Source organism: Seriola lalandi, unplaced genomic scaffold, assembly GCF_002814215.2.
Source record: "Seriola lalandi dorsalis isolate HSWRI2012SDOR001 ecotype SW California unplaced genomic scaffold, Sedor1 jcf7180002053761, whole genome shotgun sequence".
Classification (NCBI taxonomy): domain Eukaryota; kingdom Metazoa; phylum Chordata; class Actinopteri; order Carangiformes; family Carangidae; genus Seriola; species Seriola lalandi.
The window spans coordinates 3,383-18,932 of record NW_019524314.1 but is presented as its reverse complement, the minus strand read 5'-3'; the positions used below and the strand labels follow the sequence as shown (position 1 = coordinate 18,932).

Sequence of the window (15,550 nt, the reverse complement as noted above, 5' to 3'; positions counted from 1 at the left end):
ACAAAATGCAGACTGGAGTAGCTGGGGATCAAATGACCAACCTTCCAATTAGTGGACGACCCGCTGTGCCTCTACCTGCCTCTAAATCTATATATCTATATATATCTATCTATATATATATCAGTGGCTATTGCTCTAAGACTGCAAGGGAAGCTCAGCTTCCCCTAAAATGTCAACAAAATAAGTGGTCAAATATGTTCTGTTGTGTGTACATGGTGGTGAAGACAACAACTCCCATGATCCCATGCTATTTCATGACGCCACCCAACGCTGTCTTGTTATTGTTTTGGTTGAGAGACAACTAGGCAGAAGTCAAATTAACAGTTAGAATGAGTGATCAGAAAGCATCAGTGTGTTGTCTGCTGAACTTTACAGCCTCACAGCACAGGATCAGGATTATGTAGTTGTTTTCCAAAATCCCCGTTTTCCTCGTCCACACTGAAACAAGAGGTCAGAGTTTTTAGATTTATCTCCTTTGGAGAGTGTTTTAGAAAATCAGTGTCTCAGTGAGGATGGAAGGTGAACGGGATGCGAGCTCAGAAAATGAGCCTGGATGTCAGTCACAGGACCTGACTGTGTAGTCAGCTGTTGCATCTGTAAATCAGGAGATAATTACACACAGATTGTGGGTGCAGACTAAATGAAAGGTGTAGAGTAAGTGTGTCCTTCCTTTCATACACGTAAATCTGGCCCTTGGTGTTATCTCTCTCTCTCTCTCTCTCTCTCTCTCTCTCTCTCTCCAGTCATTCAGAACATCTCTGGATCCACCTCAATAAAGAACAGAGAGGCTCATGAATAAGCAATAACTGTGTGTGTGTGTGTGTGTGTGTGTGTGTGTTGGATCTTGAGGAGGTGAATGGTGAATCACTGCCTCTGTGAATGTGCGTGTATTTGTGTGTGTGTGTGTGTGTGTGTGTGTGTGTGTTAAAGATGCAGTGAGATCTGTCTCTTCATGCTGTTTGGCTCTAAACAACCAAACAGGATGAATTCTTGTTAAATGTTGACCTGAAGATTCCAATTTTACTCCATGTTTGATACTAGAATCCAATTCTCAACAAAATCAACTCCCTCGTCATTGAAAAACACACTTGTTGGAACAGCACATGTGCAACTGTGTTCATGTACGTAAAGGTTTTGTTTGAAGTGATGATCCATAAGAAGATATATTTGTGGTTTTAAGAACCAAAAACCATCTCAGTGTAGTTTTACATCTCTCTCAGGCTTCTCTCTGGAGCTCTAGAAACAGCAGGTCAGTGAGCCAATCAGAAGAGAGGCTCAGAGCCTCCTCCCTTCTGATTGTGTCTATTATTTCTATAAATTACCATCTCAAAGAAGTCTAACTTCCTCTACACCTTGTGTCTCAGCAGATAAATGTGACGTGATGTCAGCATGCCATCGTGACATCATCCCCACCTCTGAGGGAAGTGATGTTTTGCTTGGAGAGGAAATGAGGAACATGGAGCTGTTTCTGAATCTGTCAGAGTCTCCATTCCTTCTCACCTCGTCTCCTCTAGAGCTGAGTGGGGGGGACACGCAGCGAGTGGATGGCAGCTGGAGTCAACACGGAGACCTGCAGGAATGTGGACAGTGAGTGTCTTTCATGGATGTATCAAGAGAACTGGACAGCAGACTCAAAAAGATAAAGAATAAATGTTCATGCTCTAAAAATGAATAATTAAGATAATAATAATAATTGACCTCCATTCAACTTTAGAACTGAGAGACAATCACACAGGCTGTGTGTGTCCTGTCTATTTCCAGGTTGGAGAAGAGGTGGGTCCTATGGCACAAATTTATGGAGGAACACGCCCACCTGGATATGTGGCTGCAATTGGCTGAACAGGCTGTCAGTTCCCATAACTCAGCCCACGTTACCTACATCACCGCCAAGGAAGAGCTGAGGAAGTTTGAGGTGAGGAGATATGTAACATAAATATTCAAACATTAAACTTTGTTTTCTCGTGGAAAAGTTCAACTTAAATTGAGGTCATATTTAAACCCATGTAATTCATCATGAAAGGGATTAAAAGAACTTGGTTTTCTCATCAAAGGAAATACAAAGTCTTAACTTTGGATACTTTTGAGCTTCTCTTTTTTTCTCACTTTTAATGATATAAATTATGAAAACAAATGCACACACTCAATTTTGTTGCAGAATCAAGTCGTCTGCATAGAGTTGTACTTTGATATGTAAACTGTGCAGAATGAGACTGTGTACTAATAACTGTTAGCAACATTCACTTTTTACTGCACATGATTAAATTATCATTGAGTCAAACCAGTTGGTACAGGCTCATACTGGGGCTCAACACTTGAATGTAATGGATGTTGCACATTGTTTGAAAACTGAGTCTGTGGCTATTTACAGAAAGTTCCCAAATGTTTTCAACTCTTTACAAATGGACAAAAAAACCTGTTTTACATGAACACACTGGATTTGTAGAATAGGAAAGTCTTCAAAAGAAACCTGAGTTGCTTCATGTAGTTGTATGTAATGTAATATGAACGTTAATGATAATGTTTATGTTTGTTGTGCATGACCTCAGATATGACCTGTGTTTGTGTGTTCAGCGGCTTCGGTGTGAGGCAGCATCTCGGCTCGTGCAGTTGGACGGTCTGACCCAGAGGAATCGAGCACTGACTCCGCTGTTTCTGGGCGCCATTCAGGCTAAGCTGCTGTCTACCGCGAGGGAATGTGGGCGACGATGGGATGACGTGAATGCCAAACTGGAATCCATCACAGTGCGACTGAAGGTCAGAGTCCTTCCTGTAATTTCCCCTAAGTCTACTTCTAATTTCTGCAGAGGTTGTTGTTCTGTGCTCATTTGTTTCATCTTTGAATTTTTAAAACTTTCTGACAGAGTTCAGACAGACTGTCTGTAGAGTGACAGTGTTTGCTTATATATGTCACCAACCCGTTGTTGCTGAGCACAGCAGCCAGGCCTATAATCTGGAATGTCCCTGACTGACTGACTGACTGACTGATGATACTCTGTTAGGGGGGTGTTTACAACTGCAGTGTTGCTAACTTAGCTCATTGTCTCTAGATCTAGAGACAGATTGGGTATAACCTGGCCCAGGTTTGGGCAGTTTATGGATGCTGACCGTCATCTCTTGTAACAGGCAGTCTACTGAGCGGTTCTAGTTTCCCAGCTGCTGAGGAACTGCAGGGAAGCGCTGCAAATGCGCTTCCATTACACTGAGCCTCACCTCCATTACAACAAATAAACTACTTTCATTACATATATCATTATTACTGAAGGAGGTAGAGGAATAACTAAACATAAGACACACTGAGAAGAGAGAGCAGGAGAGAGAGAAGTCATTGGTAACGAGGCTTCGTACTAACGACTATGACCAACTCTACATATCAAACAGAGGGAGCTAGACATAATAAAAATCTATAATGTTCTGGAGTTGAAGAAAATAAAGACTAAGATAAAGATAAACTATTGTGCATCCAGACGGAGGCTGTGCTCCGTGTCAGAGACTAAACAAGAAATATAAGAAAGGAAATAAGAAAGGGCCCTGGTGGCTCACCTGGTGGACCATGTGTCATTTTTTTTGTTTAAGATTACTTATAACAAAAAAAAGACACAGTCTTTCTCTTAACTTTCTCTTTGAGTAAATCCCACTGAAATCACAGCTCAGTCTTTGTCTTTAATTTATGTGTTTTGATAATTTTATCAGACGACGTTGTAGTTATAAAATCAGGATTTGGTCACAAGCAGTCCAGACATGTACTAGGTTTTGACCTAGTCTTATTTAATCTTTGATGTTTTTATCAATTAGCTTGTCTGGTGTAACTGCGGTAATTTAGACATAAGAAGGGTAGAACTTTTAAATAATCAACCAAAGTGTTTCCAAACATTACTAATATTCTAAAGAAAAGTGAAGAGTTTTGAGGATGGACTGTCCCTCTTTCCTCTCTCAGCTCTTTGTCTCAGAGTGGGAGGGGTTTGAGGCAGAGAGGGAGGAGCTCTCTCTCTGGTTGGCCGACCTGGACGTCCGTCTGACTGAGGTGGATTACCTGACTGGAAACACCTGTGAAAAGCTGAGATGCCTGCAGGTATGTTGTGTTATACAACTAAACTCTTCCTACCTCATGCACTGTATATGTACTTTCTGTGTGTGTGTGTGTGTGTGTGTGTAGTCCTTCCAGCAGTGTGTGTGTGTGAACTCCGGCCGTGTGAACACCCTCCTGCAGCGTGGCGAGGCGTTGATCCAACACAGCGAGCCGACTGATGCTCAGCACATAGAGAGCCGACTGCTGGAGCTGCTGCGCCACTGCAGCCACGTCTACAACAACATCGCACGGACACACACACGGCTACTCAGCATGAGACTGGTACACAGACACACACACACAATCACACTGTAACCACCAAAATGAATGACAGTGAGGGTCCAGTTGGGCGGGGCTTTGGGCATGGCTGAGGGCGGTGACTGTTTTGTTGTGACATCACAAAGTTACAGAAGTCCTGACGGCTGGTTTTCAGGCTCAGTTTCTGAATACAGGCTGTGTGCATTTCTCTGTGGACTGAGGCTTTGATACTTGCACAGTATTAATATAGAACCTAGACCTGCTTTATAATCATACAACATATGGACAGAGACCTTTAGACTGTATGGAACATTTAACTAAAGTTTATGTATTGAAGAAGAGTTTATTCCACATGTTTCCACTATGCCCTCTGACCCTTGACTTATTTTTTTAAACTTCATGGCACTGACTGTCACCACCTGTACACAAGTAACAACATGTATAAATTCAAATTCAATTTGTATAAAGTACCATGTATTTAGATACAAATTAGAGGGAAAACGAACACATCGTTGCAGTGATACACTTCCAAATATTAGTGTTAACTAGAGTCTTGCCATCAGACCACTGATCCAAGGAATTTCTAGTACCAAATACTTTCAATCTTCCTTGGAAATAATTAAGATATCGCAAACACACAGTATTAATATAGAACCTACACCTGCTTTATAATCAAATAACACATGCACATCTACCTTAATACTATACAGACCTTTAAGATACAAGCATTGGACTCGACTCGGGCTCATGTTTATGATTAAATCTAATAGAATCTGTATTGTGGAGACTTTAAAGGTACAATGTGTAAGATCTGGCCAAATCTGGCCAGAATTTTAGTTTAAAATGTTCAAAAAATGAACTAACACCATCAATAGTATGTGAAGGAGCCACAATGATGATGTCATGACCAAGAGCTCAATCTATTGTATTTCAGAGATATCTACTAACATGAGCATGCTAACCAACTAGCCGTGTCCTAGACCGTGTTGTAATACCACTTTATGACACTAGATGCTGTGTGAGTCAGAGTAGCGTCTAGTCTGCCTTCAGACCCACAGAGAAGAACAGCTTCCTCCTGAGCTTGAAGTTATGCTATGGCTCCCGACTAAAAAAAAAAACAAAAAAAAAAAAGCTGCCGACAAGCATCACAGAAACACAGATGTCTGAAGCGCCTAGAAAGCGATCTTTATCTCCATCTCGAAGAACCGCTCCGACAAGAAACCACGTTCAACGGCAAAGAAGCAAAACACGGGTGAATGCTGGTGTGTTTTTCCACCATGGGAGACAACTCTGGGTGAGTAAACAGCTGACAAACACCTCATGTGGCATAAATGTATGATGTATGACATTTTAGCGATGTAGTAGAATTTAGCCTGTTCCTGCAGCTGTTGTTCAGCCAGATGTGACTGTTTGATCCAGAACCAGCAAGTTCAGGATCCACTGCCTAATACTGTATTTATTTTAGCATATTCATATCTACCCTTACAATTTATTATACACACACAACACATCTAACATGTTTGAATGTAAAGAACTTGTATGATCTAAACTAATTGTCCTATCACATGTATCAGGACAGGACAGGAATTCCAGTCTGGTCCTCCCCAGTGATGGACCAGCACCTGCCTTTTCTTCTGCGTCTGGCCTCATCAATCAGCAACCACATTACAGTGACACCTCAGAGTATTATTCCTGCACAGAACAGATATTGTCTATACTGTGATCTTTTGCACGTCCTGCTCAGCAGGAGCTTTGTCAACACTTTTGTACATAGTATTTTTCATGGTTTTATTTTTTTAATATGTGTATCTATGTATATTTATCTTTTGACTGTGTCAGTATTTTACCTTTTTTATTATTATTTCCTGTTAATATGTTTATTGTATACTGCACCAAAGACCAAGCCAAATATCTTGTGAGTAAAAACCTACCTGGCAATAAACCTTATTTTCTGATTTTGCCTCTGTGATGATGTCATCATCCCTTCCTCATGCTGCTGTAGTCTGACACCCATGTGTCATGCAGTTTCCCCTTGCCTTCATATTTTTATAGGTAAATAAAAACACACTGTTTGTATTACAAGTACTCATAATTTTCAGTGTTAAGTTTCAGTGTTATCAACCATTTTAACTATCAACAATAAATGCACATATAAATAATAAATTATAAGGAACATGTGGAAAACAACAACAGTATTAACTAAACAGGGGCGAAGAAGTGAAATGCTGCCTCCTATGTAGGTGGAGCAGGTAGCACGACCTTACACATTACACCTTTAAGGCATGTTGGCTTCTTCCTCCTCTGCACATTAAATCTAGTTTTATTATTACATGACTTTTATCATGATGATTTAATTGTACAAAACAATAAACCAACAATAGACTTCTGCCTTGACTTTGCTTAATTTTAAACAAGATGATTTGCTGCTTTTCCATGACGATTTTCTCTTGCAGTACGTTGAATGTATTTGGATCTTTGATTTCTGCTCAGACAAAAAAAAGATATTTCATAATACGAAATAACCGTTAGTTGTTGCCCTAGTTCCTCTATCCCTCCTAAGCACTCCACAGCACTCACACAACCACCTGAAATATTGCTTTTCTTTTACAGTTCTTTCTTCTCCTGAAGTCTCTTCCTCCTCCTCTTCCTCCTGCAGGTGTTCGAGGATGACTGGATTCTGTCTCAGGCTACAGACTCTGGCTGCCCCTCAGAGACTTTGTTAGAGGAAGAGGGAGCGCTTGATAAACCTAACCTGGACCTCCCTGCAGTTTCAAACCATCCCAAAGGTAAACCAACATTTAATTCAGTCAAGTCCCATTCATTTCTCCAGATATCAGCCAATCAGCTAACCCCAACTGACCTTCCCCTCAGACCTCCCCTCACCCACTCACCACCCTCCTCCTCCTCCCTCTCCGGCCTCTCCTACCCATGAGCACCTGGGGTTAGAGTGGGACCCCTCAGTTGATATTGGACATTCAGTCTCCTGTGATGATGGCGACTCATCGTATTTCAGTGTGAGCACAGGTAGGTGGAAACAAAAGATGTCTTAGCATTTTAGCATTTGAAACATTTCTCCACTAGGGCCTGAGAACCTTTCCATGTTGCTGTTGCTGTCGCTGCTACTTCATCTTCACACATCCAGCTCCACATTTAACGCCCAGCAGCAGACATTTAGCCTGGCAGTCTGCTCCAGACACAATCTAATTTAACATGTTCTGATTGGTCGACTGTGTCCACCGTCCCTTTAGTTGTTTACAGATTCTGCTGAGTCGGCCAACTACTGAATTCCTCAAAATAAGAAATAAACAAAACACACACAGTCCACCTCTTTGTGGTTACAGACCTGCAGTGTTTGCCTGTGCCAACATGCCACCACCAATTTTCTTTTCAGACCTCCATTAAGGCCTGAAAGCAACTCCAGGCTTCTTCCAAAGTGGAATAAGATTTACAGGCTACTGCACAAAATTTTCTTTTGCTCAAAGCTTTAAACGAGGACAAAAACTACAGCTCTGTGTGTTGTCTAAAGTGAATGTGTTGTTTTTAAAGGAAAGTACTGTCATGGATGATAGCTTTGTGTGTGTGTGTGTGTGTGTGTGTGTGTGTGTGTGTGTGTGTGTGTGTTTTGCAGGGCTGTGTCACCGAGATGGCCTGAAGAGGTGGAGCTACCTCAGTTCCCTCAGCTCTCTGTCTGACATCACCAACCAGGAGGCAGACTTGGTGAGTTACAGCAGCCTCAGTGGTTGACAGTAAAAGTATTTACATGTTAAAAGAATCAAGATCTACAGTGCTTAGGTTAGCTGGTTGCACACAGGCCAAAAATTCCATCCAATCAGGTTAAAACATCAGTTAGTTTGAGTACTGAAGGTTAAATGAACTCTAACATGTCCCAGATGACCATAAGTACTGATTTAATGTAGTACAGATTGTTGTCCCGATAAAGACTTTTAATGCACACCTGCCAGCCAATCAGGCACAAGTATGTTAATAGCCAATGGTTTTCATACCTTAAGATGAATTTATGTTCATACAGCTTTATTTTCTGCAACTTGTTCCATAATGCATGAGAATTTGTTGGTTATTTTTGTTATTATAAAAACTAAAAATAAACTATATTATGTTATTACTAAGATAAGTCTTCACTAAGACTTTATTAAGACTTCCATTCCTTTCCATTGTAATTTTTGGCTGGAGCACAACAGCGGGACCAGCCCTATAAACATGAAATCACTGACCGACTGACTGAGTGATGAAGTTCCACCATTGGTTGGCCAGCCAGAGTGTTGGAGTTTCCCCATTGGTCGTTATTCTTTCCGGATGATTCTGTGTGAACAGGCAGTGTTGAAAACTTAGCACCTCTGTTGCGAGATTAACTGACACTTTCAGCAACGATTTTCCAACCTTAACTACTTCTGGCAGAAGAGAGTCACAGCGTGTCCCCTACAGTGTTGAATGACCTTTACTGCCTACGAGCAGTTAAGGTCGTACTTTCCCGCCACAGACACACACCTTTCGATGCTGACCTCATGGCAAGTGACGTGAATGAGCTTCTATCTTTCTCCCTGAGTGATCATTTTACAGTACTAGGACTAGGTTTTGACCTAGTCTTGTTAAAGCTGTTTTGCTTAATATGGCAGATAAGTGGTGCGGATTCCCATGTGATGGATCCATTTGACTCCTCGTTTTAAGATATTTAAATGCAGCATCCAAAATGATGTGTTGAAGGAGTACAAAACCATGTGGTGTTTTTCTTCTAAATTCATTTTCGCTCTCTTATCTCTGTTGTTCTGCTCTGACCCAGATGCTACATGGCCCAGAGGCCTGGTCTGTCCATCTGTCTCTCCCTCACATACACAGACAGACAGACACACAAACACACAGTCAGACACACACACACAGTCATTGATGTTCCGATACACCAGCTATCTAAAAATGTTCTCCGTTACTGGCTGTCGGTTTTATAAGCCAGTTACAACAGTTCACCTCCTCCTCTACTGATTTATTGATGATGCCAGGGGGATGTGGCACCTTTATATGTTGTCAGGTACATCAGTTTCTTTTTTTTTTTGGCTTTATTTTGGCGAGACACAGGAGTGGAGAAATGTCAGCAGCTGCAGGAGGGCAATGGAAATGAAGAGAAATGGTAATGAAGAAGGCTAAACAAGATGAATCGAGAGGGAAACAGAAAGAAGGACATATATTGTCCTAGAAATTTTGAAGTAATTTGAGTATCATCCTCTTCTAGCCTGCAGCAGCCCCACTTCCCATCCCCCATCTCTGTATTTTGGTATGTCTCGCACACACCCACACACTGTTGCACTGTCGGTGAACCCCACAGCTCAACAGGAAGAGATGAACTGAGACACACGTGAAACTGAATTAGCATCTGATTATGGCTGCAGCATCCCAACAAAGACATCAAAGTGTGTTCACTTGTCACCTCACAGCATCTTCTCTTTTTCCTCAACCTGATTTTATTTATTGTATTCATGATGTCAGCACACCCTCCCCGCTGTCTGCCCGCAGGACGTGACAGGGTTCTACTTCTTTAAATCTGTGACTGGGTGATCTCTTGTATGCCGCATGAATTCTGACTGCGACTCAAGAGTTGTGCCTGCAGAGTTGTGTGTGTATCCCCCACCGCCATTTTAAGCCGCTGATGTGAATCTTTTGAACATGATTGCCAACATGGATGGGAAATCCTTAATGTTCTAATTCCATGACAACTGGGAAAACTTAATCTACAGCTGAAGATCATTTGTTATGATTTAAAAGCTCCAGAACAGCTAGGTGGAGCTTGTGGTGAGATTGTTTTCTCAAACAGACCTGGTGATTCTAACCATGAAAAACACTGAATGAAGCAGTTTGACATTTAAAGTCAGTGTTTGAGTGACGCTGTACGGAGGACAGAGACTCAGGGAAGAGTTGGAGCTGAGATTGATGCTAACTTTTGTTCTGATTGTTTCTCTGATAACTTATGAAGCAGACGTTCAGCAGGTTTTTACCAGCAGCTGAATTATCCACAGAGGTGTCCTCCTCTCCATAACAAACACACCAGGGGATTCAAACCAATAGAAACACCCAGTAAGCAGTTTCACTTTAAAAAGATTCACCGACGCCCTTCAGCAGACACAGGACAGGACGTCTCCAGCAGCTGGGAGCTGAGCTGTCTAACATTTCCTCAGCTTGTTTCTCTGATAACTTCAGATCCAGATGTCCGACGACTAAAATCCTTCATCTGGTTCAAATATAGAGCTGAAAACCACCAAGATTTAAAAAAAAAAAAAAAGAGTATGTGACTTAAAAGTAGATAAAAGTCAATGTTGAGCTTCTGTCAGACAAACACACTGACACATGATCATAGAGGATATGATGTCATTAACAGGCGACCAATGAAACACGCTGTTACCATGATTAAAATCACAGATTTCTCTGGTTTGAGAATTGATGGAAACATTTGGGAAAATGTAAGAACACAGATCAACAACATTTAGAACACAGGTCCAGTTGTTTGTAGACATTGTAATGTGGAAAAGTAACATGTTATAACTTTTTTTTTTTTTTTTTTAAGTATATTTTTGGGGCTTTTTATGCCTTTATTTGACCGTATAGTGGAGAGAGACAGGAAACAGGGAGGCAGAGAGAGGGGGAATGACATGCAGCGAAAGGCCGTCCGATGCGGAACTCAAACCGGGGCCAACTGCATCAAGGACTGTAGCCTCTACACATGGGGCGCCTGCTTAGACCACTAAGCTGCACGACACCCCACATGTTATAACTTTAAGGACAATCTGACATTTGGATGGTGAGCTCATGTAAGCCAGCTGACAATGAAAAGGAATACTGAATTTGTGCTTGTTTATCTTTAAGATTAAGTAGTTTCAGCCTCAACAAGTTTGAGTTTTGCAAAAAAAAATAGTGTCGCCTTGGGCCGAACATGTTGTTGCATTTATTTTTTTTTCTAGGTATTTTAGTTTATTTTTATAATGGAATTTGTTGTGCTTAATTTTCTATTGTAGTTAATGAGCTATTTCATTTATTTTGACATTTGTTGAGTTTATTCTTCTATTAGGACAAAAACTCTTCTGTGGTTTTAGCTATATTTACTTGTAAAATGATCACTCTGAGTTAGAAGCGACACAGAATATCTTTCTTATTTTGTCTCTCACAAAGCGCACAGTCTTTATCTGGGTAACTAAGATCACTCAGTCAGTCAGTCACAGATATTCACAATTACAGTGCTGGCATCGCTGTTGCGATCCAGCTAAAAACCAATATAAACTAAACATCCATAAAACACAATCCTCAAAGGTGCAGGACATCTAATTTCCAACTTGATGAAGTTGATAAATCTCCACATCATGATGCTGAAATCCTTCAAAAAAATAAGCAACATTCACCGACTGGATCCTCTGCAGATCCATTATAAACCACCTGAATGTAGAATACTGAACTCTTCAGATTATATGATCTGTGTTCTGTGCAGCGGCTGGCATGGCTCGACCACACCTACTCAGGAGCGGCCCAAAAGGCGAAGCCACAGTTGAATGGGGACCAGTGGGCGTCCTCGACTCCTGACAGACAGGCCGGTGAGCCAATAAGCTTCGATGGTGGCCGAGTGAGGGCGTGGCTGGGAGTCCAGAGGTCTGCCCCTCCAGAGCGGAGGACTTCCTGTTCCAAAGCTGTGCAGACTGATGGAGAGGTGGGGGTGCGGTGAAGTCACCTTTATTCACACTGTTTAAACCTTCTTTTTTTCCAGGTTTTTTTATGTTAGAAAAATGGGCAGTGCATATCAATAAAAAAACTGATAACAAAAACTCAAAGCTATACACTATATGGCATCTGTCAAAAATATTGAGTACACACAGCAAACACAGCTGGTCACGTTATCATGGAGTTTTTGTGTCCCTTCCTGACTTTACTGCCACAACTTTGCAAAATAGAACCAGCAGTTTAAGCACTACTTTAACTCTCCATTGAAAAGACCCAAACCAACAATGCATGTCTCCTACTAACAAGTATTTTGTGTGCGTGTGCGTGGGTGTTCATGCGTGTAAAACCTCCTGACTCTTGAGACATTCTCACGTACTCTCAGACACAAACAGACATAAAGTAAATCTCTGACCTTGTGGGGACCAGTGTTTATATGGATGTACATAAATGACAGACTGAGCACAAAACAAATGTGAGTGCTGTTCAGTCTGAATGTCAGCAATCCAGATTGTTCAAGCTCAGATTTATAAGAGGGGAATCAGTTCTGTATGCAGTTAGAGGAGGTGCAGTAGGTGAGGAGTGGTATTGATGACTGGATTAAAGTAATTTGACTCACACCGTCTTAAAAACTAACTAAACTATTTGGAGGATTGCACTTAAATTCATGTTTCCTGTCAATGAATCCTACTGATTTTAGTGACTCTTACTTTCTTCTAGCACCTCCTTAAGGTTCATAGGATGTCATGAAATTGTTTCAACCTTCATGTTTTCCTCGGAATAATTTGAACCTCAGGTCAAACTTTTAATTTGTCCAGTGCTTTGGTTTATGACCAAATACCTGCAAAACTAATGGTGTTCCCATCTGTTTAATAATCATTAGCAAATGTTAGCATGCTAAACTAAAATGGTGAACATGTTAAACATTATACCAGCTAAATATCTGCATGTTAGCATTGTCACTGACATTAGCATTTAGCTAGCTTCTCATCCAGCTAGCATTTAGCACCGCTGTCCTTACATACAGGCTCACAGCGCTGCTAGCATGGCTGCAGACTCAACAGACTTGAGCTGTGTCCCAGTTCAGGGGTTGCATCCTTGAGAGGCTGCATCTGAAGACTGATTGCAACTAGACTGTCCCATTTCAAGGGCACCTTAAAATGCATCTGTCTTTTTGTGGCCCAACCTATCCCAAGATTCATTGCACACCGGTAAGGAAAATGATAACTCAGCAAACAACACTGACAGAGAGCCTGAGTATTACACTGTTAAACTGGTTTCAGCTCAGTTCAACAGCTAATGGTACAACTGTTAAAACCACGGGCCTTTAAACCTCAAGTTTTTTTGTGGAAAAAAAGTCATGTGTTTTCAAGGTTGCTAGGCGACAGGAGCCGTGATTTTCCAATGCAACAGCAAAGGCGGGCACAGCTAGTGACACAAATGAAAAACCTGCGTAGGCTATACCGTCTCATTTTGGTTCAGCCCTTGCGGTCTACACAAACACACTACGCTCTGCAACTCAAACTGCCAATATGAGAGCAAGCAGCTTTTGATAATTATGATCAAGAAAAGCTCAGTTGATTACTCAGGTTTAGGTAGACCTACTGATTTGTCTCACAGACTCAAAACATCTGTTACACTCATTCATACACAAATTTGATTCTGCTACTACATACCCATGCGTGCACACTGTCAAATGTTCACTTTCAGACTGAAAAGCACACAAACGTGTTTAGTGCTCACTCAGTTCTTTTATCATTGATTTACTTTTTATCTCTAGATGGTGGTGAGTCCCCGAAATGTGAGACTAGAAACAGATTTTTGTCCCCATAAGGTCTTCAACTCATGTAAAGTATACTCATACACATCAAAGTTCCAGCACACACACACTGAGTGATGTCTCCTCTCATCAGAATCTCCATCAGCAGTCATGATCATACATCTTTATTTTCCTCTGTACAGAATTCCCAGATTCATCCACCTTCTGTAGAGATGGATTTCTGAATAACTGTCCTGTGTTTTCTCTCTCCAGCTCCACGTTTCTCTCTCCATTAGACTTCATTGGCCTCAGCCTTCATTTTCTCCCCCTCTCTCTCATTACTGGTGAAAGCGTCTATTTATTCTCCTCTTCCTCTGTCTAGTCTGCCGCTCCTCGAGCCGACGAATGAATCCATAAAGTCTTGATTTATGCGTCGAGCTCTGGCTGCACTTTTAACTGTCGCCATAAAAACAGGAGAGAAACACAACCTGACTTCCTTCTTTCCTTCCTTCCTCAGTGGTTTACAGCAGTGTATACAAACCTAGACTGAGAGAACAAACCTAGATTGAGAGAACAAACTGGGACTGAAAGAACAAACCCGGAACTGAGAGAACAAACCGGGACTGAGAGAACAAACTGGGACTGAGAGAACAAACTGGGACTGAGAGAACAAACTGGGACTGAAAGAACAAACTGGGACTGAAAGAACAAACTGGGACTGAAAGAACAAACCGGGACTGAGAGAACAAACTGGGACTGAGAGAACAAACCGGGACTGAGAGAACAAACTGGGACTGAAAGAACAAACTGGGACTGAGAGAACAAACTGGGACTGAGAGAACAAACTGGGACTGAGAGAACAAACCCGGACTGAGAGAACAAACCCGAAAATGAGAGAACAAACCTGGAACTAAGAGAACAAACCCGGACTGAGAGAACAAACCCGAAAATGAGAGAACAAACCCGGAACTGAGAGAACAAACCCAGACTGAGAGAACAAACCCAGACTGAGAGAACAAACCCGGAACTAAGAGAACAAACCCAGATTTAGAGAACGAACCCAGACTGAGAGAACAACAATTAAGTATGGATGCTGTTTGTAGCAGGTGTATTGTCATAGCACATAATACAGACTGCCAGAGTATTTCATCTGTTCACAGCAATTAAAATGTCAAAAAAAGATTTTTGCTTGATTTGTTGATTAAAATGATAATAATACAAACAGCACCTTAAATAAGAAGTTGTGTCACTAATACCCCCAGGGGAGGAATAAACTCTATATGTGCAGGCAGATATTTTTTAAGATGATTCTATTCTTGAAAAGTTTTCCATGTGAAACTCTGAGACGTTGCCTGAAACCACTGAGGATTAACAGAAGCTCTGTGTTCTTCAGGCTGAAGAAGAGATGTCCTGTTGTGAAGAAGCCGAGCGTCTCCTCTCCGAACAAAGGTGAGAAAACACAGAAACAGACTAAGCTGTACACAGATGAAGCGATAACAGACACAGGCCGGCTGTAATTTATGAGATATTTACAAAACCACAGAGATAAGCAGAACACTGTCCTTTATATTCACAAAGGGAAATCTTTGAGGCAAAGCACGGAGGTTCAGTGGCTTACAAAGAGTGAGATGTGTGATTCAACAATACTGTGCAGTGTTTGAGTTCGAGTTGCGAGCTGCACGGCATTTACTTGCTCTACCAAGAACATAGAAAACACACATCACACATCTTCTCTGTTTAGTGGAGCCAAGTCATTGATG

At 41.5% G+C, this 15,550-nt stretch overlaps 1 protein-coding gene across 1 annotated transcript in view; it reads left to right on the top strand.

Moving 5' to 3' along the window:
- The window catches only part of LOC111651758 (nesprin-2), a gene marked incomplete at its 3' end in the record, with an annotated part of 39,040 nt that extends 23,801 nt beyond the window's left edge, over positions 1-15,239 (top strand). Inside the window, exons 2-11 of the mRNA XM_023401797.2 lie at positions 1,365-1,587; positions 1,762-1,912; positions 2,572-2,754; positions 3,935-4,069; positions 4,154-4,348; positions 6,981-7,110; positions 7,196-7,348; positions 7,953-8,041; positions 11,808-12,023; positions 15,184-15,239. Of these exons, the coding sequence (XP_023257565.1) occupies positions 1,382-1,587; positions 1,762-1,912; positions 2,572-2,754; positions 3,935-4,069; positions 4,154-4,348; positions 6,981-7,110; positions 7,196-7,348; positions 7,953-8,041; positions 11,808-12,023; positions 15,184-15,239 (1,514 nt within the window). The remainder of the gene's footprint in view (positions 1-1,364; positions 1,588-1,761; positions 1,913-2,571; positions 2,755-3,934; positions 4,070-4,153; positions 4,349-6,980; positions 7,111-7,195; positions 7,349-7,952; positions 8,042-11,807; positions 12,024-15,183) is intronic.
- Positions 15,240-15,550: the final 311 nt, after the last annotated feature.